The sequence below is a fragment of the Dermochelys coriacea genome, chromosome 3, assembly GCF_009764565.3.
Source record: "Dermochelys coriacea isolate rDerCor1 chromosome 3, rDerCor1.pri.v4, whole genome shotgun sequence".
Classification (NCBI taxonomy): domain Eukaryota; kingdom Metazoa; phylum Chordata; order Testudines; family Dermochelyidae; genus Dermochelys; species Dermochelys coriacea.
This window is the reverse complement of record NC_050070.1, coordinates 1,568,295-1,584,444: the sequence shown is the minus strand read 5'-3', so window position 1 is coordinate 1,584,444 and position 16,150 is coordinate 1,568,295. Positions and strand designations below refer to the sequence as shown.

The 16,150-nt window shown below is 52.1% G+C and overlaps 1 protein-coding gene across 2 annotated transcripts in view; it reads left to right on the top strand.

Moving 5' to 3' along the window:
* Nucleotides 1-16,150, top strand: part of DPYSL5 (dihydropyrimidinase like 5) — a 96,793-nt gene that overhangs the window by 73,678 nt on the left and 6,965 nt on the right. Inside the window, exon 12 of one of the 2 annotated variants that reach the window (XM_038396903.2) lies at nt 7,408-7,576. The exons of the other annotated variant lie outside the window; for it this stretch is intronic. Within the exon in view, the coding sequence (XP_038252831.1) occupies nt 7,408-7,576 (169 nt within the window). The remainder of the gene's footprint in view (nt 1-7,407; nt 7,577-16,150) is intronic. 2 annotated transcript variants of the gene reach the window in all.

Sequence of the window (16,150 nt, the reverse complement as noted above, 5' to 3'; positions counted from 1 at the left end):
CTGTTCTCAGTGGTGGCAGATGACAGAACAAGGAGCAATGGTCTCAAGTTGCAGTGGGGGAGGTCTAGGTTGGATATTAGGAAACACTATTTCACTAGGAGGGTGGAGAAGCACTGGAATGGGTCACCTAAGGAGGTGGTGGAATCTCCTTCCTTAGAGGTTAAAAAGGCCCAGCAGAATGTAAGGCCCTTTAAAAGTCCTGTCAGCGGTGCTGTCTGGTAACCTGCTCCGAGATCCTGCTGTGCCCCAGAAGCAGCCAGCAGCAGGTCCAACTCCCAGGTGGGAGGGCCACAGGGCTCCGCACAGTGCCCCCGCCCCAAGCACCGGCTCTGCAAGCTCAGGGGGTGGGGAGGGGAGAGACGGTACCTGTGGGCGAGAGCCATGTGGAGCCGCTTGCGTGCCTCTGCCTAGGAGCCGGACCTGCTGCTGGTTGCTTCCGGGGCACGGTGTGGTCCACGGTGCCAGGACAGGCAGGAAACCTGCCTTAGCCCCCCGCTGCGCCACTGACTGGGAGCCACCTGAGGTAAGCCTGCACCCCAATCCCCAGCCCTGAGCCCCCCCGAACCCAGAGCCCCCTCCTATACCCCAAACTCCTCATCCCTGGCCCCAGGCCAGAGCCTGCACCCCCAGCCCAGAGCTCTGACCCCCTCTCATACCCCAACCCTCTGCCCCAGCCCTGACCCCTCCCACACCCCTCCTCCACTGGGTCATGGGCATCAACAATTTTTTTCTACTGGGTTCCCCAGGAAAAAAGTTTCAAACCACTGGGCTAGAGAGGTGGTGGAATCTCCATCACTGGAGATGTTTAAGAGCAGGTTGGACAAACGCCTGTCAGGGATGGGCTAGATAATTCTTAGTCCTGCCCTGAGTGCAGGGGCCTGGAGTAGGTGACCTCTCGATGTCCCTCCAGTCCTATGATTCTATGTGAGCCCAGTCAGGAGCAATGAGCTGAGTACAGGCCTCACTGGGGGCACCCTGCTGGTGGTGCAGACCAGACCGGATTCAGGCCCCTGACTCAGAGGTTGGTGAGCTGCTGGTTCCCCATGGGCCCATCAGGTACAGGCAGGTCCGGGGGAGTATGGAGGCGGCTGTGAAGGATGTGGGCCTGGGGGCTCACAGTCACTGATCTTGTCCTTTGCCCTGATGCTCTGTTCCAGCCCTGCTCTCCCCCCGTGCGCCTCGCACAGTGTCACTCCTGATCCATGCCTGGCCTTCCCTCCCCTCCCCCGGGGTATTCCTCTTTGGGTGCCTCTCAGCAGCACCCTTGAACCCGCCCTCCCAGTGACGGCAGCCCCCCAGATCCTTTCACCCCCTGATTGCTTCCCTAGATCCTCCCCTCTGCTGCTGGACCTGCACGACCCCCTGGCCCTCTCTCTTCAGCTCATGGGCTGCAGATCACTAGCTCCCCTACTGTCCCCAATCTTGGTGAGTGGGTCCAGGTGCTGGCTTCCCCTCCAAGCCATTGTGGATCCAGGAGCTGCCAGCTGCAGCCCTAGGGAGCTGCCTGCTGGTAGCTCTCTCTTCACAGCTTGGCACAGAATCAGCAACGTGGGGCTGACAGCGACCTTGCAAAGGCACCACGTCCAGCACCCCATGCTGAGGCAGGGCCGGATGAACCTGGACCAGCCCTGACAGGGGTTTGTCCAACATGTTCTTAAGTCTCCAGTGCCGGGATCCACAGCCTCCCTTGGGAGCGGGTCCCAGAGCTTCACTCCCCAGCCGTTGGACTGTTCTTCCTAGGCACTAACCTCAATCTCCCTGCTGCAGATTTAGCCCATTGCTTCTCATCCTACCTGCCAGGGACCTGGAGAACAAGTGATCCCCACCCTCTGTAGAACAGACCTGAGCAGATCTGAAGACTGTTATCAGGTCCCCCCTCAGTCCCTTTTCTCAAGACTAAACAGGTCCAGGCTTTGTAACCGTTCCTCACAATCAGGTTTTCTAAACCTTTCAGAAGTTCTGTTGCTCTTCTCTGAACTCTCCTGGGTTTGTCCACATCTTTCCTAAAGTGTGACAATAAGAATTAGACCCAGGGCTCCAGCTGAGACCCCCCCAGTGCTGAACACCGCTAGGGTGACCAGATGTCCCGATTTGATAGGGACAGTCCCGATATTTGGGGCTTTTTCTTATATAGGCTCCTATTAACCTCCCCCCGCCCCCGTCCCGATTTTTCACACTTGTTATCTGGTCAGAAAAAACACAGTGGAACAGTGACCTCCCATGTCTTACCTTCAACATTTCTGTTCAGACACCTGGGACAAAGTGTGAATATTTTGCACTATTTTAATGGATCCTGTGTGGAGCTCAGTTTCCCCTCTATGCAGCATTGTTACCCAGTGGGTGGAAAGGGAGCAGTTGCTCTCAGGGCAGGCTAAGAGACACAGCTGGGGGTGTCACCAAGCAGTCTGGGTGCAGATTCAAGAAGACAATGGTAAATCCAATTGCCAAGACATTGAAACCTCCCCACACTGTCCCCAGAGGCAAATGGATTTCCCCACCGCTCAGCAGTGAGGCTGGACAATGTCCCCAGCTGAGAACAATGGACTGGGGAGGTGTGTGTGTGTATGGGGGGGGTTAAGAGCTGGGGGCTGGAAGGTGTTGGGGGCAGGGCTCGCATCTGGAGTCTGACCAAGGTCAGACAGCAAACAGACAGACAGAGAGCTTGAACCAAGGAGGCCACTCCAGCTGGTCTGGGCGCTGGCTGCCCAGGCTGGGCTGTAACCGTCAGTTCTCTGGGCCACCCGAGGGGCTGCCTGGGTGTGCCAGGTGACCAATAAACCCGCCTGGTTTCACAGCACTGGGTGAGTGTCCCTGCAGACACTGGGCGAGGGGCACTGATCTCTGAGGAGAGGACACATCTCCCCCAGGGTCTGTCCCAGCTGGACTCGCTGCCTGGAGCTCCCGGGGTGAAGCGGGGGGGGGAGCTGCACCCCACAGGTCCAGTCTAAAGAGGCGATGAAGCCATGTGGCTTACCTTGGAGGAATAGTGGGACCTGTAGGGGATATGGCCCACTGAAGGGCTCCTCCCAGAGACTGTTCCAAAGCCGGGCCATAGCCTGACCCTATGGGTCTGTGACCCCGAATACTAGCCTTTTTTGCAACTGCATCACATTGGTGACTCATATTCAATTTGTGATCCACTGTAACGCCCCAGACCCTTTTTACCAGTACTGCCACTTTGCCACTTATTCTCCACTGTACTTGTGCATTGGATTTTTACTTCCTAACTCAAGTATGTTGCACTTATCTGTATTGAATTACAACTTGTTGAATTCAGACCAATTCTTCAATTTGTCAAGGGCATCTTGAATTCTGATCCTGCCTCCAAAGTGCTTGCAGCACCTCCCAGCTTGGTGTCATCCGCATATTTTATAAGTCTCAGCTCCATTCCATTATCCAAATCAGTGAAAATACAGAACGGTACCGGACCCAGGACAGACTGTGACAGATTTATGTTACGAATCTGCCTGGGGCTTCAGGTGATCAGGCTGAGGCTGCAGGGTCTTTAGGGGAGCAGAAAAAAGCACACCACATGACTAAGTTTTAAAGCTTTATTAACCAAATCACAGCGGTGAGTGCTGGGGGCGCCCCTCGTCACTCAGAGGGAGGAAGAAAGCGTTAGTGCCCAAGCCCGAACCCACTTTCATACTTACACACGCACAACCCAAGGCTGGCCAAGCCTGGGTGTAAAGTAAGAAGAAAGTGTGGGGGGAGGGTAGATGAGAGTTCTGCCGTGTGCACAGGTCGTCTAGAGTCCGTTGTAAATCTCCGACTTGCTTCAGCTGTCGGGAGAGTTTTAAGCCCTGGGTTTTTCTGGGAGCATTTTCATCCAGGGACCCTCATCCCCTGTGCTCTCAGTACCAGTCCGAACCAGCCTTCCGCGGCTCCCTTAGTTTCCCCACAACATTCTGGTTTCAGGGTCGCAAGACTGTTGTTTTTCAACTCACTGACCTTCGCAGTCTTACTAGTTTTGCAACCCCTTCAGTTCTGTCTGGCTCAGTTCTCCTTTCTCATGGCTGGCCAGGGTTGAGATACAGGCTTCTGGCTGTTTGGCAGCAGAGAGCTTTTTTGCATGTGCTGGCCTTGGGCTGCAGTTTTGTTCCTTATCTTTGGGCCTAGATGGAGCGTCGAGTTAACCCGTTACTTTGTCCCGTCCTCCCCCTTCAGCTTCTTGTAACCTGCAAAGGAATCTTCCACTCCACACACACACACCTTCAACCCTTCCCAAGATACTTTCCAATGCACATAAAGGCGTTAGCAATATACAGCGCTGGTGCTGACCCAGGGGCCCCCATGTTGGAGGGGGAGGCATTTTATTGTGACAAGACCTTGGCAGGATCCCAGTAGATATGATCTCCCAGTTGGACAGTGAACCATTGATAACTACTCCTTGAGTATGGTCTTTCAACCAGTTGTGCACCCAGTTTATGGTAGTTCCATCCAGACCGCATCCGTGGGAATGTGTCAAAAACCTTATGAAAATCAAGACATATCTACAGCTTCCCCCATCCGCTAGGCTAATAACTGTGTCAGAGAAGGAAATTAGTTTGGTTTGGCAGGATTTGATCTTGATAAATCCATGCTGGCTGTTCCTAACCCTCTTATCCTCTAGGTGCTTACAAACTGATTGAATAATTTGTTCCAGTGTCTTTCCAGGTATTGAAGTTAGGCTGACTGGTCTGTAATTCCCTGGGTCCTTCTTGTTCTCCTTTTGAAAGACAGTCCTATGTTTGCCCATCTTCAGTCCTCTGAAACCTCACCCGTCCTCCGGGAATTCTCAAAGAAAATTGCTAATGGTCCCGAGATTGTTTCCACCCGTTCCTTAGTACCCTAAGGTTGAGTTTCATCAGGCCTTGCCAACTTGAATACATCTAACTTCTCTAACTAGTCTTAGCCTGTTCTTTCCCCATTTCAGCTTGCGCTCCTTCCCCCTTGGGGTTCATATTAGCTGTGTTGAGGATCTGGTCACCATTAACCTTTTAGTGTCAACTGAAACAGAATAGGCATTACACATCACAGCCTTTTGATGTTGTTAGTTATTAACTGTCCTTCCTCTTGCTCTTAATGTATCTATAGACCCTCTTCTTACTGCCCTGTGTGTCCCTTGCTAGGTGTAACCGGGTGCCTTCGCCCCTACACGCCAGTGCCGCTCTCTCATACTCCCCCTTAGCAATTCGTCCCTCTTTCCACTTTTGTAGGATTCCCCACTCGCCTGCGGCAGCCTGAGCTTTCACCGTACTTGTGCCAGGGCGGTGGCATCCCCTGGGCAGCAGGGGGCACCCCACCGTGGGCAGTGGTGTTACCTCCCCATTAGACAGATGGGAGTCTGAGGCATGGAGTGGGGAGGGACCTGCCCGAGGCCACACAGAACCAGGGTTTGACCCTGGAGTTCTGGTTCCCAGCCCGCTGCTGTGGCCGCTGGGGCTTGCTGCTGTCTGTGCATGATCCATGCATGGCACTAGGGGGCATCGCTTGTCTGCATAGGCTGATCTTTAATGCCTGCGGTTACTTGCTTACAAGGGTGGGGGTGGGGGGTTGCACTGGAGAGACGGGGCAGGGGGTGGATCTGCTTTGCATTGGTGCAGTGCGGCGGTGTGCCAGCAGGGGGCAGTGCGCTACAGGCCTTAGGGGGACACACCCCGCTCTCTCTTGGCCTGGGGTTTATCAAGCGCCCCAGCTCTGTGCTCCCTTCAGGTGGAGCCAGGCCTGAGTGGGGAGGAAGGGGGGATGCAATAGCAGAGACCCTGCCCCGCACTGCACCCCTTCCCCATGCTGTACCCCCTACCCCCATACTGCACCCCTTCCCCGTGCAGTACCCCTGCACTTGACCCCTTCCCCATGCTGTACCCCCATCCCCACACTGCCCTTTTCCCCATGCAGTACGCCCACTCTGCACCCCTTCCTCATGCTGTACCCCCTACCCCCATACTGCACCCCTTCCCCATGCAGTACCCCTGCACTGCACCCCTTCCCCATTCTGTACCCCCATCCCCACACTGCCCTTTTCCCCATGCAGTACACCCACTCGGCACCCCTTCCCCATGCTGTACCCCCTACCCCCATACTGCACCCCTTCCCCATGCAGTACCCCTGCACTGCACCCCTTCCCCATGCTGTATCCCCTATCCCCACACTGCCCTTTTCCCCATGCAGTACGCCCACACTGCCCTCTTCCATATGCTGCACCCCTGTATTGTACCCCTATCCCATGCTGCTCTCCCTACCTCCACCCTGAACCCCTTCTCAATGCTGTATCCCCATGCACACTGCACCCCCCACCCCCATGCTACATCCCCTAGCCCCATGCTGCACCCCTTCCCCATGCTGTACCCCCTACCCCTGCCCTTCCCCACGCTGTACCCCCACATACATGCACCCCTATTCCCATGCTACACCCCCTACCCTCATGCTGCATCCCTTCCTCATGCCATATCCCTGCACTGCACCACTTCCCCACACTGAACCCTTCTCCCATGTTGTTCCCTGTACTTGCTCACTGCACTCCTTCCCCATGCTGCACCCCCACATTGCACCCCTATCCCTTGCTGCACTCCCTACCCCCACACTGAATCCCTTCTCAATGCTGTATCCCCACTCCACACTGCACCTTTCACCCCATGCTGCACCCCTTCCCCATGCATAACTTCCACAGTGCACCCCTTCCCCACACTGCACCCCTTCCTCATGCAGTCTCCCCAGAGACTGTGGCTAATGCAGGTGCCCCAGAGGGAATGAACAGAACAGGGAATCACCCAGTGATCCATCCCCTGTCACTCGTTCCCAGCTCCTGGCAAACAGCGGCTAGGGACACCGTCCCTGCCCATCCTGGCTAGCAGGGCCTGTACCAGACTTTCAGGGCATCAGTGGATGATGCCTCTGGAAGTTCAGTGTCCCAGCTGGGGAAGCTGCAGTGATGAGGCTGGAGTGTCCTGAGAAACCCAGCATCCGTCCCCCACTTTCAGCTGACTTTTCCCCCCGAACTGACCCCCAGGGCAGGGGCAGGAGCTGGGCAGGGTCGGGGAGCAAGCTCAGTCACAGGCCAGTCCAGCCCCATATTAGTGGGGGATCCCATCTCAGCCCTGCTCCACGTCCAGGCCCCAGATCATCCAGACTCCCCAGCCTGGTACTCCACATCTCAAGGGCAGAATCTGTCCTGGTGGGGCAAGGCCCTCATGCAGCCACTGGGCTGCTGGCTGCTGTCCCCCAGGGCCAGCCACAGTGGGTAGCCTAAGGTCCAGTCAGGCGGTGCCAGGCCGGCCATGGGGCTCAAGCAGCATAGAGGCCACGGGGATCTGGCAGCGTAGGGACAAGGCAGGGCCGGCCACGGGGATCGGGCAGTGTAGGGACAGGGTGGGGCTCTAGCTGTGCGGCCAGCGCTCATGGGTGTTTCTTTTCTCCCTCCATTAGAGTTTAAAGTTTAGGGGCGTGGAGCGCACCCCCTACCTGGGGGACGTGGCTGTGGTTGTGCATGCTGGGAAAAAGGAGACGGGGACTCCACTTGCAGATACCCCCACCCGACCTGCCACTCGACATGGGGGCATGAGGGACCTTCACGAGTCCGGCTTCAGCCTATCCGGTAAGAGCGGGGCCGGAGCATGTGTTAGCGCCCCCTGGAGGGGGGACCCGAGCGAGAGCGCCGTCCCTCCTGTCTGAGCAAGTGAGGGCTGGTTGGCTGAGAGCAGGACAGGTCAGGGTACGTGGGCCTCTCGCTCCAGGTCTGGCTGCCGGCGGTTCGGTGCCTGAGTCGACCAGGTAGAGGGAGGCCACATGTCAATGTCACAGACAGGTGCCCAGCAGTGTTCATTGGCCATTTTCTCAGCCATGGCGGGGGATCTCTCAAGCAGGGACACAGCGTGGGGGACACGCACCAGGCCCTGCATGGGCTGCCCCGATCCAGGGTGCTCCGGCAGGCTCTCCCCACCAGCCCCATCTCCCTGTTCTACCAGCCCACAAGTGGCATGTGGACGAGCCACTCCCTGCTGCCCCCTATGCCGAGCCCGCTGCCTAGCCAGACACAGCACTGCCGGCTCCGTCCACACACTGCGAGCACTACCGGAGGCCATTCAGATGTCAGCCTTGCTGCACAGGTGGGGAAACTGAGGCAGTGTGTTCATTTGTACTGTGGGGGTGCCCATGGGTCCCAACCAGGACCTGTGGCCACTCGCCCTGGGTGCTGCAGACACACCCCTGCCCTGCAGAGCTTCTGGCAGTGCCTGAGGTCAGGCCTCCTGTTCTTGGCAGAACAGGGAGAAGCCAGGAGTCCTGGCTTCCAGTTCTCGTTCTGAGCCAGCCTGGCAATGCTGCTATTCCTGTGTCTGTCTGTTGCGTGCCCGTGCTCCTGTCGCAGAGGCTGGCCGGTGAGGATTGGTGGGAGTTTTCATGGGTTGTGTGGCTGAGTCTCAGCAAAGCAAGCACTGGGCAATTAACTGGGGGCTTGGCCATTGTTCACCAGACACTTGGCGAGTCTGAGAGGGATTTCCTTACACCCCTCCCCCGTGGGGGTGTAAACCCCCCACAATTTCCCCAACACCCTCCAATGGTCAACTAGCTATGTCAGTGTTGCCAGTTTTGTCATTGGTTGGAAATTTGAATTGAAACTGAAACATTAATACACATTTTAAAAGCAGATACAGTGTATGATAAAATACGTGTACCTGGAAAAGTGTAATGGGTCTGAAAAGTCTGAACAAAGCCTGGCTTCCTCACACAGCTGTCGTTTTTGCTGACAATGGCAGCACATTGATGTCGGTGATGCTGGCCAATCTTATAATTTAAAATGATGATTTGTAAGCCAGGGCTGACTGAGCTCTGCCCTGACAGCTCATGGTGAGCCGGGGTGGGGGGAGGCTTCAGGACCAGGCCATATTTACATGAACTCACCTACTCTGCCGAGGTATCCAGCAGCCAGAGCTGTGCTGCCCAAGGGATTAATTTTGGATGGTGCTGGGTCACGAATGACTGTAGCATTGAATGCGGGGGTCATGAAATCCTTGTTCTCCTCATTGCCGGAGTAGAGGGCAGCAGACCTGCACCTCGCCCGCCCCCCTGCCTGCCCACCGGACTGAGGAGGTCGCCCTCGGTGCGTAATTTTCGCCAGGGCTCAGCCCCAGCACCTCCAGGTTTGGCAGTTCAGAGCCCTGGGTTTGCCACATCCGTTATGAAAGTAACAAACTTGCTTGAGCCCCGGCACCTCTTTCCTTACAAATTAAGCCCTGGTCACCCGCAACTGAACTGCGCTCGCTCAGCAAGGGGGTCGGATGGCAGATCCCAGTGGAGAGGGGGGGCAGGGACGGGACAGGGGTTTTGCATGGTGGGGTGGGCTCTACCTAAGAGTCACAGGCACTACTGGACCTGCCCCTCTCTCCTGTTTAACAGTAGAGCTTATTAGGCTCCATTGAGAGTCTTTTTTGGTTTGTTAAGTGGTCACTAGCGCTGAAATCACTGATAATCAGGTCTAAGTGCTTAGACCTGCTGCAGGACAGTGTTTCTGTGGAAGGAACGGCCCAGCCTGCACCACTGTGAGGTTTCCCCTGAGAGCTGAAATCACTGAGAGCTGGGTGGAAGAGACCGACTCACGGAGGTCACAGTGGCAGGTGGCAGCAGAAGGTGATGGTGCAGGGCCATCGGCACTGGAATGAATGGTGGCACGACAAACAGCAGCCGGAGCGAGTGGCAAGCAGTTGGAGGAACGAGCAAGGTGCCTTCTCCCCTATACCCTCCAGGGTGGGAGGTGAACTCCTGCGAAAGCACCTCTGAACTCTGGGTCCGCAGTGACCAATGACGACAACTCTGAGGGGGGTGCAGTGGAGGGAGAAGGGAGGGGCACGTTAAAGGGCTACCTACGTTTTAGTGACTTTGCTCCAGAATGCTAGATTTGTGACTAATAAACTTATATAAATATACATTTCCTAATCGGCCAGGATTTTTTTTAAAAACGCATTATTTGCTAAAGTCATTATCTCACATTGTTGCTATCTCGAGAGGCATTATCTTGGGGAGTTTCTGTACTAAACATTTTTATTATATTATAATTAATTTTTACATAACATAAGAATGGCCATATTGGGTCAGACGAATGGTCCATCTAACCCTGTCTTCTGACAGTGGCCAAGGCCAGGTGCTTCAAAGGGAATTAACAGAACAAGGCAATTATCAAGTGATCCATCCTCTGATGTCCACTCCCAGCTTCTGGCAAGCAGAGGCTCTCAGAGCATGGTGTTGCATTCCTGCCCATCCTGGCTAAGCGCCATCGATGTACCTATCGTCTATGAAGTTCTAGTTCTTTTCTGAACCGTGTTATAGTCTTGGCCTTCACAACATCCTCTGGCAAGGAGTTCCACAGGTTGACTGTGCGTTGTGTGAAGAAATACTTCCTTCTGTTTGTTTTCAACCTGCTGCCTTTTAATTTCATTTGGTGACCCCTAGTTCTTGTGTTACGTGAAGGAGCTTATTCACTCTCTCCACAAGAGTCAAGATTTTATAGATCTGTAGCATATCCCCTCTTAGTCCTCTCTTTTCCACACTGAAAAGTCCTAGTCTTTTTAATCTCTCCTCATACGGAAGCTGTTCATTTTGTTGCCCTTCTCTGTACCTTTTCCAACTCCAGTCTATCTTTTTTGAGATGGGGCAACTAGAACTGCACACAGGATTCAAGATGTGGGCATTCCTGGATTTATATAATAAAAGTGGAGGAACTTGGTTTGCCAGACAGATCAGTAAAGCCAGTTCTGACAAACTATGTGAAAAGGCTGCAAAACACCAATCCTCTGGACTGCATTGACATGCAGAAAGCCTTATAAGCCAGTCATTGTCAAAGCCAATTTTAGAAGTACTTAACGAGGCTGTTAAAAATGCTGGAGACACGGTTTATTCAAACATGGCTGTCACATCATACTTTCTATTTAAGCAAGAGATACCACACACTACAAACTGGAGGCCAATGTTAAGGGCATTGTCATTTGTTCATCCTGAAGTTGGACACTGGTTCTGAGCAAGACAAGCAAATGCTCACTGTCTTTCTGCAAGAAACTCAACTGACTGGTTAGAAGCATTTAGGTGCAACAGTGAAAGACCCAGCAGTGACAAGGTGAAGACCTCTCTCACCGCATTCAGAAAATGTGCCTACATGGCTGATGAATGCACCGATGCAAATGGGCATCAAGTATTAAGTCACTGCATGTTATCTTGATGTCATTGGTAGGCCAGTGTATGAATTTCCAGCTGTTCAGGTTATAGAAGACACATCGGCTGCATCTCTGACAACCCACGTCTTAGAAGAGTTAAATGCTTATAAATTGAACCCCAAAGAGATGGCTGCTTGTGCATTTGATGGAACTGCAAAGTTCTCTGGAAGACATAGTGGAGTACAAGCTTTGCTCAGAGAAAAGTGTAACCCTCGTCTCTCTATACACATTGCAGAGGCCATCTACTCCAACTAGCGCTAGTACGAGCTGCAGAATCTTCAAAAGACGTTTAAAAAGCTATAAATGTAATGTCTTCATTCTACTCTTTTTTTCAGCAAGAGTCCAAAAGGACTGAGCATCTTGGAAAACATAGAAGATACACTGGGACGGAAGTTCAAATTAGTCCAACCTGGGAAAATCCACTGGCTTTCTCATGAGCGATCCCTGGCTGTTGTCTTAAAATTACTACTGCCTCACTACAAAAGCTACTTTCCCCCTCTTGGTATTGACACCTCCTCATCATTTATTGGGAGTGGACTAGATCCACCCTGATTGAATTGGCCTTGTCAACACTGGTTCTCCACTTGTAAGGTAGCTCCCTTCTCATCATGTATAATAATGCCTGCATCTGTAATTTTCACTCCATGCATCTGAAGAAGTGGGTTTTTTACCCACAAAAGCTTATGCCCAAATAAATCTGTTAGTCTTTAAGGTGCCACTGGACTCCTTGTTGTTTTTGTGCATACAGACTAACATGGCTACCCCCTGATACGTAAAACTACTGCAACCATTATTATTGGCTTTGGAAAGTATCTACCAAGATGGAGCAGATCTAAGTAGTGAGGCTGGTGAACTACTTTTGCTACTAAGTTCAGAGAACACAATCGCCATTCTCTCTTGTAAGTCTACTGTTGAAACCACTTGGGTCATTAAACAATGTCATCCAGGCATCTGCTCCAACAGTAGCAGATCTCTGTCCAGTAATGGAAGCTACACTTGGATCAATCAGAGATATCCATTGAAAACGTACTGAAAGAAGCAAAGACTTCAGTTCAGAAGTGACTAATTAGGGCACTTTTATTGACTCCTTAAATGAAGAGGAAAAAAAGCGTTTGTTAAGACAACTGAAAAAGTAAGTACACAGACTTGATTCTTACATCTTTACAATAACAACTACTTCTGGATTCTGCCAATCTCTAGGTAGCTTTTACAGATGCCTGTCTTATAAAACGCTGACAGTTGAGCGGAGTGAAGCACTACCAGCAATGGGGCTGCCATGTGACCAGGGCAAAATAGAGAATTTGAACACAGAGCGGAATATCATACGATGAATGAATGATTTGACTTCAACTTCTTCTTTATCATCACTAGTGGTTTGACCCAATTTTTGTGCTGTGTTTCCTGGGATGAAAGAAGTAGGTATACATCTTTCTACTCCCAGTCACAGCAGCTACTGTTGAGCATTCTTTTTCCTCATTGAATAGAATTTTGTGTTCTGAAAGAAGTCGTCTTCTGCTTGATCATGAGCATGTCATGAAGGACTGGAAGTACCGGACACATAAGAAGCCACCAAAAATGAACACACTGCATTCGAGAAGTTCATTAACACAGTTGTGCAAAATTACAAGAAGAAATCAAGAAGGATGTAGATGTCGTGCTTCATAATAGGCTTGTGTAGCCAACTTTAATTTGTGTGATGATTTAAAAACATGAGTTAAATCTAATGAAATAGTCGTGAAACATTTTTCAGTTGTTACTGTGGTGCCATACAGCCCACCTTCAGCCTCACGGTCTCACCTCTCATTGGTCCTTTCCCCCCCCCCCCCCCCCCCCATTTCAATTCCTGTGGAAAACAATGCCTGGTTAGGATACGCTGGGCTTTGGACCAGGGCCCCACGAATCTCCGAGTTTAAAATGTGCTGTTGAGAGTTTTAAGGGTTAGAGAACACTGAGAGTGGGTGAAGCAGAGTCATATGCTGAAAGAAACGTATACAGATATGTGAAGAAAGAAGAATGGCCCTTTGAGGGGACGGCTCAGCTCAGAAGTGAGAGGTTTGCACATGCGCTGTGATCAAACAGCAGAGGCCAGTGTGGACAGGATCCGATTACAAATAAAGGTTGACAATGAAGTGAAGCTGGCTGGCGTTTGGGTAACAAGAAAACAGCGTTAACTGAGGAAGGGGCAAAGCTGCTCACCTGGAGCAAAAGCAAGAGCTGGAAACTGAAGAAAAAGCCCACCAGAGACAGAAGAAAACTGCCACATTTCAACTCCAAGACCTGGAAGAATCAAAGAATCTGCAGTCTGGGTTTCCATCTGCGCCCAACCACAGAGACTGGGCTAGAGTCTGCTCATTTTATAAAGAGCCTGAGCTATGGGGAGTTTCTGTCCACCTTGGAGTGTGTGTGATAGTCCCAAGATTTCTGCGGGAATCACTGGTGAATATGTGAGAATGGAAATTGTGAAAAGCGTAAGCCCTCCAGGAGAAGGAATCACTTGGCACCACAGTTTAAAAGAGGGGAAGGTGTGAGAGTAAAACTAGCCCAGTGTATAAAACTCTGACCCTTGGGGAAACCAATATGTGACGCCAGCGTGGAGGGGCCCAAATTGTCCAAATCTTAGAAATACCCCAAACCCCACAATAAATTCTAAAGTGCTTACTCTGAATACAGAGACTAACCAGATATGCCCCAGCACAGCCATCTGGTGTCCCGAGGCAGTCCCTGCAAATATTGATGCTACCTCCTTGATCTCAGAAAAGTTTGGGGAAGGAATTAGCCTCAAGGAAAGGTCCTGGCTCGGGCCCGTGGCAACCAGCTGGGAGCTGGCTCAAGTGTGGTGGGGGGAGCTGGAGCGGGCAGGGGGCTGCAGAAGGGAGAGGGACCAGGTTCTCCCGGGCCTCGGCCCTGACAGGGTCTGTGATGCGCTAGCAATGCCAGGGCAAGCCCAGCCAGTGTGGGATAAACAGGCTGCACCCAGCGAGGGCAGGAAGGAAACACCAGTGACTGGCACAGCGATCTCAGGTCTGAGGGGCTGGCAAAGGAGCAGGCAGAAGCTTTTTACACACTAACAATTCCACTGTATGGGGAGAGCCCCAGTGGGCGTCAATCAGCCGTCGCTCTGCTGAGTCAATGGGCCAGACCCCAGCGGGCGTCAATCAGCCGTCGCTCTGCTGAGTCAATGGGCCAGACCCCAGCGGGCGTCAATCAGCCGTCGCTCTGCTGAGTCAATGGGCCAGACCCCAGCAGGCGTCAATCAATCGTTGCTCTGCTGAGTCAATGGGCCAGATCCCCAGGGGCGTGAATCAGCCGTCGCTCTATTGCTTTGGCCCCACAATGGGCCTGGCCTGCATCTGCAGCTCCCTATCTCAGTGCCCTGACAAGATCATAAACAGGGATGCATAAATAGAGAAATCTTGAGTAGGGGTCGAGAGGGTTCTTTTACCTTTGGCACTGGTGCGACCACTGCTGGAATCCCGTGTCCAGGTCTTGTGCCCACTGGTCAAGGAGGATGTTGATAAACTGGAGAGGGGTCAGAGAAGAGCCATGAGAATGATTGGAGGATTGGAAAGCTGCCTGATTGTGAGAGACTCCAGGAGCATTGTCTTTTTTTAGCTTAACAAAGAAAAGCTTAAGGAGTGACTTGATCAGTAGACTTGGGGAACAAATACTTGGTATGGGGCTCTTCAGTCTAGTAGAGACAGGGCTAACACCAGCCAGTGGCTGGAGGATGAAGCTAGAGAAACTCAGGCTGGAAATAAGGTGTAAATTATTAAGAGGGCAAGTAATTAACCACGGAAACCATTTCCCATGGGTCATGGTGGATTCTCCATCACTGGTAATTTTAAACGATCTGCTCTGTGAGTTATTGTGGGGCCGGTCTCTGGCCTATGCTAGGCAGGAAGTCAGATCAGATGATCACAATGGTCCCTTCTGGCCTGGGGATCTCAGAATCTATTAATCGCTTTCCTACTTGTATGTGATAGCCCCATTTTTATATATCCCGGGGTCCTTGAGCCTTTTGCCACAGCAGTGCACAGACAGCTCATGTTGAGGTGATTATCTCTGATGATTCCTAAATCTGTCTCTGGGTATGTCTACACTTGGAGCTGGAGGTATAGCATACCAAACTGAGATGCCAAATCTGGACTCCGGATGGCTAGACCATCCTGCTGCTCACACCACCGCGGCTACGCTATTCTTAGCGCATTCACTTGATCAGTGCTAGCTCAGGTACATCTAGATCATAGAACCGGAGGGTTGGTAGAGACGTCAAGGGGCATCTATTCTGACACCCTGCCAAGACGTAGGATTTGTTGTGTCTAACCCATCCCAGACAGTTGGCTCCAGCCTCCTTTTGAAAACCCCCAGTGAAGGAGCTTCCATGACCTCCCCAGTTGTCTGTTTCACTGTCCTACTGTTCTTACAGTTAGGGAGTTTTTCCTGGGCTTTAATCTAAATCTGCTGTCCTGTAGTTTGATCCCATGGCCTCTTGTCCTGCCCCCTGTAGCAAGAGAGAACAACTTTTCTCCATCTTTTTTATGGCAGCCTTTCCAGTATCTGAAGACCACTCTCATGTCCCCCCTTAATCCCCTTTTCCAAAGTAAACATACCCAGTTCCTTCAGCCTTTGTTCACATGGCTTGCATTCCATCCCTTTGATCGTCTTTGTCGCTCACCTCTGGATCCTCTCTAGTTTCTCTATATCCTATCTATACATTGGTGACCAAAGCTGGACACAGTACTAGAGCTGAGGCCTAACCAGGGCCAAGTAGAGCGGTACTAGCACTTCTAGTGACTTGCTTGCTATGCCTCTCTTAAAGCAACCTAAAATTGCAGTTGCTCTTTTTGCATCACAACAGCATCACATGGTTGACTCATGTTGAGGATGCGATCCACCAGAACTCCCAGATCCTTCTCAGCAGTGCTGCTGCCAAGCCAGTTATCCCCCATCCTGTATTTGGTTTTACG